This window comes from Vairimorpha necatrix, chromosome 4 (assembly GCF_036630325.1).
Source record: "Vairimorpha necatrix chromosome 4, complete sequence".
Classification (NCBI taxonomy): Eukaryota; Fungi; Microsporidia; family Nosematidae; genus Vairimorpha; species Vairimorpha necatrix.
This window is the reverse complement of record NC_088819.1, coordinates 990,060-999,809: the sequence shown is the minus strand read 5'-3', so window position 1 is coordinate 999,809 and position 9,750 is coordinate 990,060. Positions and strand designations below refer to the sequence as shown.

The following is a 9,750-nucleotide window of genomic DNA, read 5'->3' as shown; positions in this document are numbered from 1 at the left end:
CTAAGTCGGCAGATAGGATTTGAGTAAACCACTCCCGCCCCATTCAAAATTTTCTATAGATCGTAAATTTATCCTAGACTGTACAAGAAGAATAAATAATACGACGATGCATATAAATACGATAAAAAATCATCTTAGGCTTCTACGTCACGACCTCTCTCTCTAACAAAATATACCCTTCTAAATAGTAGCACATATTTAATTTGGTCAACGGTTCTAATTTTATCTACAATCTCTTTTGTCAATTCTAAATTGTCCCGTTGCAAGAAGCATTTCCCAAGAAGTTTATAGAATTAATGTTCTTGGGATTGACCAATAATGCTTCATTACAACATTTAGTGGACTCCCATATGTTTAGATTTATCTTGTTTCTATGGCTTCGAACCTTCTAACTTTTTTCAAGGTTTTCGAATGCCATTCCCATTTGTAAGTAATTGGCTTCCATCATATAGAAGGCGATCCCCTAGGAGTCTTTATGAACATTTGGTATTTATTAACCAGTACTATGGTGAATAGTCGTCGTTTGTAAAATTTATAGCAATTATTTGCTGTTGTCCGTTTCCAATCGAAAAGCAGGGGTTAAAAAAAAATTATTTTTTAGAAAGTTCATTGATGTGTTTGACAGATAAATAATATTACTCTTTAGTCAAAAAATCGTTTAGAGATGTCGATTAAATGATCTAAATAGAAACAATGCGCGATTCTACGTATTTTTTGTATATATTCTTTAAGTCGCTAGATTATCTAATTGAAAGATACAAGAGAAAAACAATTGAATTTGAGAACAATAATCTGATATAAAAAAATCAAGTGTGTAAAAATAAACTTGTTTAAAATTTATTTTATGAATTTTATTACAAAGTCGTCCCTAAATTTACATCTATTCATATGGTATTTTCTTTTTGTAAAAATCATACATTCATATTTTAAACTTCTCCTGTCTGAGTGCGACTCTTTAAAACATATAAACAAATAAATAATAAAACTCATTTTCAGTAATTTAAATTTTTGGCAAATTTTTAACAAAATCCTTTTATTAAGTGGGTATTATTCAATGGGTATGTCTGAGGGGAAAAGGTAAATAATCAATATGTTGAAGTATAAACAAATTTAATTTTCTTTGTCCTTAATTTTATAGAATCAAAAATATAATTACAAATAGGCATTCCTTTTTATTATACCAAAGCTTCAAAAACGAAGCATTTTTATCAATATAAGTAAAAGATCAAAACAATTTTAAGTAGACTTAAAATTTGATCTTTGTTAGTATAAATATTTGTTAATTTTTTTTCTTTGCAAGTAAGGCGTAGGGATCATAGGTATTTGGGTGTTATCCTTATCAAACAGATTTAGTAAGATTCTTACTCACTATAATTTATCATAAAAGGCATCAGTGCTGGATGTTATGCTGTATACATGGATTTTAGACAAAGAGAACATTTTGAATATATGCATGAAATCTCGTCGAGAGCGATTTCACAGAGGATATACTTAACGGCATAAATTAGATAATCCGAGGAAAGACATCTTAGTACTAACTCAAAGAACTTTACAATTATCTGGACCCACACGGTTCACTTTATACCGCTTCATCAACAAATCGGCATTTTGATTGTACTGTCGTAATCTAAAACGTACACTAGATACGGCCACCGTGTTTTAGAATATTAGTAAAAAAAACTATAAACCTTTTATTGCCCTACTTCGTCTAGTCTCTTAGTTAACTCTAGGATCCCACTCTAGAGTGCACCAACCATGGGCTTTAACTAGGCCGTACTCATTAGATACTTTTATGCATCATTAAGTCACCACATGTAGTGGGACCCTGGTTTTAGGCCTTGGTGAGTTTATACACTAGATGCTAATCCCTTTGTGGCTGGACACACTAAGTCATCGAATCAACTTAATTTTCATCGTTGACATTTTTAATGTTTGGTTCTTCCGTTGCATCATAAAAAGAGGACCGTTTTTGTGCTCTTGGGAACCGAACCTAGCCATTGCATAATGGAAGCATCGCCTTCTACCACTTGGATAAGGGCACCATTATCAAATATTTATTAAACCCAGACTTGTAATAAAAAGGTTGCCGTACAAATTAAAATTTTAAAGTTGAAAATATTTATACAGCAAAATAAAGTACAATAAAAGTTATAAAGTTAATTAAGTGTGGGTGCTTGGCGTGGTTATAAAGATCGAAGAAAGACCTTGATCTTATTTAAAAATTAAACAATAAGTTCAAGCCTCACAATTAATGAAACAAAAGAGTAGCACTTCTTAAAAATATTACCTGTTACATTTAAGAACTACAATATAAATTTATTTAAATTTGAGATATATGAACATTCGCTATTGACAATTCTATTATTTAATAATTCTATGATTAAAGTTTACACTAACTCATTTGTGGAACAGAGGCCAGTACGGATAAGTAGTTCTTGGTATGTATGGGACTTAATAAAACTTCAATCTGGCTCTTAATCTATTTACATAGTAAGATACAAAATAAAAAATTCTCCTTATTCTATTTAACAATACTCTATAAATGCATGTAGCAAAAATTAAATAGTAGATGTTTACATGATCTCTTTCTTGTTTTATACTGTAATAATGGTCAAATATTTATGTACCCTAATTTCTCCTTCTTTTTTGCACTTTTTTTGAGGATAAAAAAGTGAAAGCCCCGTGAAGAGGTGGACTTGCAATTCCCATCCTCCTAATCTTCCCGATATTTAAAAACTTGTCCGTTAAGCATATTCGCGAAGACTCCTAATAATTAGACACACAATATTGAGTAGGTTTCCTTAGCCCGGAGATCGAAAGCAGAGTTCGCCTTTGCTATGGAGGAGTTTGTCTCAGGAGCGCCAGAGGGTTTCTATTTTCTTAATCCAATTAGTCTTATAGAGAATGTGAAAAATCAAATTATAAATATCTATAGGAATAAATGAAACTTATGTGCGTAAGGCCACACAAAGATTATCATTTAGTGTTAAAATTTATTAATTTTGATAAATTATAGACGTTAAGGTATCTGCTAAGCAAAGTTTAGTTGGACCCATGATTGAAGACTCATGAGTAAGATCCTGGCTAAATAATAGACTTGACAGGTATAATAATAGAATGTCTCAGCGAATTCATCCTACGTGTTCGGGAACAGGGTATAAGAAAATGGCAGGCAACTAGAAAAAAAAGTAGACTAATAGAAAATAGCGGGACATGAGTTTGTGGGTCGTGTGATAAATACATGTAACTGTAGGGAATTTTTGCGCTAATTCGACGAGTCTCTCCTTATATTATTATTACAATGATAATCAAGTATATCTATGCAGTCACTTTGCCGCGATCCGAGCTATATTGAATAATTTTTCCTCGTGCCAAAGTCCAAATGATCCAGCGCAGCTTGCTGTACTACACTTGCCATGGAAGAAGTTTTAGTAGTCATAAATCTTATTACACCATTTTATAAGAAATTCTTATTAATCCTTTCGTTTTTATGTAGGTTTATCCACTTTTAACTGCAAACAAATAGCACGAGATATAAAGTGAAAAATATTCTCCAAAGCCAAAGTTTAGGGATATTAAGCTATATGTTGCGCCAGAAAAACATGGAAAATCTTTGATGAGCTAGAATCCTAAGTATCGTTGGATAAGTTTAATGTAAATTCTATCGTACCTGCTTAAGGTCTATCCCTGCTACTTAATTACAATCAAAATTGACTCTCTTGTTAAAAAACATCTTATAAAATATTTTTATATAAAGCCATCTTAAATACACTATTTCTTCTAAATAGAAATAACAAAATTTTCGTCTGACTTATTATCTTCTCAATCATAATTATCATTGTGGGGATTGAAGTATCCCTGAGTGCTACTAAAATATTTTTTTCCCTTCTCTGGCTTATAGTCTAACTCTTTAATGTAATCTAACTGAAATTTTATGCTCTTACAATGGTTGATATATAAAATACTCGAGACACAAATTTTACACAACATACCACTTTTCTTTATTATGGTAATTTTTAATCCAATTTTCGCTGGACCTTACCTTGCCCTCTATACATTAAAAGGAGTATCATTAACAATTTCTTCTCTGTAACATTTTTATTTTAACATTATACACTAATTTATAGCAAATTTTAATATCTATTTTGAGGTTCTTAGTAGTCAAATATCCAATTTTCATTTGTATTTCATCCCGGAGTTAGATGTTCATTGTCGGTACAATAGTTGACTGATGAATTTCACATAAATGGATAAGTAAAGTTACATATAAATTATATAACAAGTATTCTTGTATTAAATTATATAATTATTTATACATTTTCTGAATTAAAATATATTAAATGTGTCTTATAGAACTTAATTCTGTAATATTTCTTCTCTTTTTTATCAATACTTATTTTTTGTTATGCACAATCGATAGTTTTCATATTTCATAATCAAATCATAGATATTTTGTTCCAGTTCAAAGTTAAATTGTCTATTCTTATAAAATGTGTTAAAGTCTTTAAAGTTATAAGTTTGTGTAGCAAGTATACAAACAAATAAAATTACATTATATTGCTTATTTAATGATACATTTCATCGCTTGCGCCAAAACTCTAGTAATTTTCTGTTACTGCCTAGTAAATTATATTGATAGCTCTTTCTTTTTATTTAGATGCGTTATTTTTTTATTTGTATTATTATATATGCTACACAGAAATATTATTAGGAGCTTTGGCCACTGTGGTCAAAAAGGGTATTTAAGCAAATTTGTCATTTTTTACCCCAATAATAAACCGTCGAGAGATGATTCTAAAAAGAAAATGAAACAACACGATCGTATGGAGGCACTAGAGTGTCTAATATGCGATGCTGAAGCAAAAAAGCCACAAAAAATAAGCTTCATAGCTATAGGTGTTTGGAAAGCTTATAGAATCAAAGTGTCATAACAAAAAAACCACATTTTATCACAAAAATCGCGTATTTAAGATTTTTATTTTAGAAATAAAACTATTGTCTTGTAAAGTAAAACAAGTCGTCCTAAGTTCATTGCTGGTATTGATCATAAATGTATAAGACACATCATAAAAAATAATTTCTTCTGTGAGAAACAAGCTTATAATTTAAATTATAAAGTAAAGTTCAGGAATATAGTATAAATAGATGAAAGTCGATTTTGTAAAGTTTATAATACAGAGGACACCGTATCGATAGTGTCTGGATTTTTGGAGTGGTTAAAGAATCGCACATAGAGAAATTATAATGATCTCAGTCGATAACAAAAAAAGCCCCCCGCTAAAAGAATCAAACAATAATTTCGGTTACTGTGAATCAATAATACATAGTGACTACTACGTCTTGTACTTAATTCATTGAAAATAAAGCCGAGCACAAAACTGTCAATCATAAACTAGAGTTTGTAAACATATTAAAACTCTTATATCAACACTATTAAAGAAAATTGAAGTGAAGTAAAAAAAGAGATTTCAGCAAGCCCAGAACAAGACCTCTCCTGATATATTAATATGATAGTGCGAGAATTGTTTAAATTTGATTTATCTACAATATTGATAAAATTTATTTCTTCATCTTTTTTGCCGTTTTGACTTTCCAAAAAAAGGGTGTTTTTTCGAAAAAATTGTATAGGCTAAAAACGCCACAGTGGCTCATGAAAAATAGTAATAAACATGGCAGACTTACAATCGAAAGGCGTGGTAAGTTAAAATATTTGTGACAAATAGATATTTAAAGCGGCATGGTTGACTTCATTTAATTAAAGACAAAGAGAATTATATTAAAGGAATTGAGTCTTTCTAGTAGGAAATTGATCAGAGTTATCCAACTAAGAATGCACAAGAAAGTATAATTTCATCGAATTAAGCCGTAGATAAATTTGGTTGAACGATTGTCAAATGACTGTCGGCAGTGTAAACGACAATTTCTGTATCAAAATCTAAACTTGAACATAAAACTACTTATTGAGAATATATTAATTATATCAATCCTAAGAAGAAAAACTTTTAGGAAATAGGAAAAAATATGTTGAAAGCTGTAAATTTAAAATATAACTCCTTATTTCATTTTATCGTTTTTTTTTTGTTTTTAAAAATTGATTATTCGACCGGGTTATTTTCGGTCATAACAACCACGATATCATGAGATAAAGGACTTAACAACCATTTATTAGAACTCAAGACCAAGAAAGATCATCATGTTAAAATAACTCTTCCCATAAGAATATCCTCGTGGCTGTAACCTTAATAAAATGCATTAAACTTAATTTAATCATAATTGCTTAAATATAGCACAACTGGTTATGTCAAAATCAACAACAAAAAATTTGAGAACCATCGACAGAGACTTAATATATACAATTACAGATATTTTCAGTGACTTTGTCTACGCTTAAATGGGCGTTTACTATTTTACATATAAGGTAAAATTTTAAAAATCTTTAGGTAAAAATGAAATAAGATTAAAAAGTTGAATCCAACAAAAGTTTGTTTGTGAGAATTAAATGAGTTTCGGATACGAAAAAGTTATTGGTTTTAAAAAGTTTTTGTTAATAAGATTGATATGTTTTTTATATTGTATGGATTGTTTAATTGATTCCTATATAATAATGTTCAATAATGTGGGACTAATAAATTAAAGTACTATGATCTAAAGACATAATACGAATACAGTTGTAAGAGATCTTTCGTTAATTTAAATCATGACTTTGTTTTGATATAAATTAATCATAATCGAAATATTTATTATATAACATTACTAAAAAATCTAAATAAAAAACATCTGGTTTTAAAAGGGATTTTAAGGATTATGTAATTGTTTTAATATTTTCGTTGTACAATTATGATATACCAAATATCATAAATTATATTTTTAAAATCTTCTCCTCCAATTTCGTCCAGTTTCCCTCCAACATTTATTTAAATATTTTATCTAGAAAAGAATAGGAAAGAATGGAAAGAAAGAATAAAAACATAAAAAAACAAAACATCATCAAAACTCTTCTTAGTGATGGATACCACAGCAATAAAAAAAGATTTTTTTTAGTAAAACAACAATGTATTTGTTTTTTTTTTTTGGAATTTTTGTAATAAGATGATATGAAGATTTTTGGTGAAGGATACATTAGACCTCCATCCTTTTGAAGCGCTTAGATTTTTTTAAAACCCCAAAATTGAAATGCAAAAAAAAGAGGAGCAAGAAAGGGACAAAAATTACTAAGCACTTATGACATTTAAAACAACAAATATATATGCATAGATACAAATGTTTATTCCAGATTTAGTTATAATTGTTGTAACTCTATTTAACAATCATTTTTATTCATCACATACCAAACTGTTTCAGTACAAGTTTGTCCAATCCGACATGGTTATCACAAACCATTGTTTTCAGACACATTATAAAAGAAAAGGTTCTTAAATAAATCTGCAATTTCGTTCAGTCTCATTCACTCTTTTCAACAATAATAATCATTTATGGTATTGTTTCTTTTTTGCCCGCAATATATTTTCATTTTTTTCATTGTTGGTTTATTATAAAATAGATTTTTTCAGAAAATCTTTTTTTACAATAAACCAACAATGAAAAATATAAATAACGTTTATATAAGAAAAATTAAATAAATGTTCAAAGAACTATATAGATTGTTAAATCAAAAAATTTAATTTAAAATATGTTAAGTTATTTAGAATTATATAGGTTTATGGTTATATACTTTTTTAAATTAAATTTCGCATACAAATATATATTTATTTGGTATTTCTACTGTCTAAAGATGCAAGTATTTTAGGTGCTAATGATTGCTTCTCCTTTATTTTGCACTTCGTTTTGGGGGTTATAATAAATAAAGTGAACACACTCAGAGAAGGGCGTTTTGGTCCCCAATTCTAAAAAATCAGAAGGGCAAAGAATGCTTATTAGTTTATATTATTGTAAAAACTTGTATTAAATATAATTGTTACATAAATATATATTTATTATTTGTTTTTAATGTCATAAGTGCTTAGTAATTTTTGTCCTTGTTTTGCTCCTCTTTTTTTTTGCACTTCGATTTTGGGGTTCGAAAAAATAAAGTGAACACCCTCAGAGGGGGATATTCTAGATCCCAGCTCCCAAACGTTTATATGCAAAATATTACTAAAAAATTTGATCAAATTTTACAGTTTTATATTTTGTTCTAAATTTATAGTAAACAAATTTAATATTATCATTAAGATCAATATTAATTTATACATAATTATACAACATTCATTGCTAAAACATTTACATTATTACCAAGAGAGAAGACTATATGATCATTGTTTATTTGATTAAACATTTTGGTGTATTCATGTATTACATTTTCCTGTGGAACATATATTCATAATTGTAACTTAATAGTATTATATGTGAATTAACAAAATAATATAAAAAGTATTTTTATTTTTAGACCTTTCGAATAATTAATTGTGACGTGTGTAAACGTCACAAGAGTTCTATTTGATACTTTAATCAACAAAAAAAAACAAAAATCTTTCAACAAAATGAACAATACAATGATATTTTCATAATTTTTAGTATCTGTTAAGAATCCTATGTGTCAAATATATCATTTTTATGATTCATTTGACAACTTTAAAGTACAGATCATATTCATACTGTTAAATATTAGTAAAACAATTTTTTGAATTTACTTTGTGATGGAGGTCATTACAACACATTTTTTTGCAATAATTAATTTCGAGTATACTCTTTCTAGAAAATATTTACCATAGAAACTTTCTTTTATTTATAAAAAACATTTTTGACTCCACATGTCATTTGAGAAAGACAAATTTTTGATGAATAATAGTTCTGACTTAAACTCTTCTGCGGACTCCGAACTCAAAAATTTGAATCTTTTTTCTTTTTACAAAAAAAACGAGCCGGCTCTTACATGGAAAGAAGAAAGAGCTATTGATAATCTAGTTGTAATGTCCAACATTACAACTGAAAATTTGTATAGCAATTTTTCCTGTATTCCAAGTTGCGAGTTTATCAATGACAAGTTACAATTTCTTGATTGTAACAGTCCTGTTGACTCTTATATAATACAAATGTATATTTATTGTGGAGTAATAGACGACTTCTCAATACTCATGAAACTGAAAAATAGTTTTGAGGATGAAGTAATAAGCACATTTGAGAAGAATGTACTAGATACGTATTATAAAAGACTAAGAGAAGTAGGGTTGTAGACAAAAGAAGTAAGAAAGGCGGTGAGATACCACATATAATGAGAAATCTAATGTAAGAAAGAGAAACAAGTGGGAATAGGATTGCACATTTTGCAAATCAAAGCTTACAAGTTTGAATGGTTTAAATTATCATACTAACTATTACTCGGAAGAGAAACAAAAAATGGTGAAGCCATTTAAGTGTCCTATAGATGATTTTCATAAGAAATAAAAAATTAAGAATGGCTTCTACTATTATTTTACGCATAGACTTATGGCGGATGCGGAAGATCTTGAAAAGCTTTTTATCAAAGTAAGACTAGAGAATGAGAAATATGAAGAAAATTAATAAAAAATATTGTACTTTAAAATTTATATGCCAAATGGAAGCCTGTATTTCTTATATTCAAAAAAGCGTATTTGCTATTGTGGTATTATCCACATGTCAAGAAAATCAATTTTTCTAATAAAAACTTTTTCTAGAAAAATGAATTTTCTAGAATTTTATTTTTTATTTTTTATGACTGTTTATTTTTGAAAAAAGGGCATGAGCTACAAG

At 28.3% G+C, this 9,750-nt stretch overlaps 1 protein-coding gene across 1 annotated transcript; it reads left to right on the top strand.

Annotated features, from left to right (window-relative positions):
* Window positions 1-8,789: 8,789 nt before the first annotated feature.
* VNE69_04158 (uncharacterized protein) lies at window positions 8,790-9,540 on the top strand (the record flags this gene model as incomplete). The annotated part of the gene is made up of 2 exons (XM_065473406.1): window positions 8,790-9,208; window positions 9,462-9,540. The coding sequence occupies 2 exons, from the start codon at window positions 8,790-8,792 to the stop codon at window positions 9,538-9,540; spliced, it is 498 nt and encodes a 165-aa protein (XP_065329478.1).
* Between the last annotated feature and the right edge of the window lie 210 nt (window positions 9,541-9,750).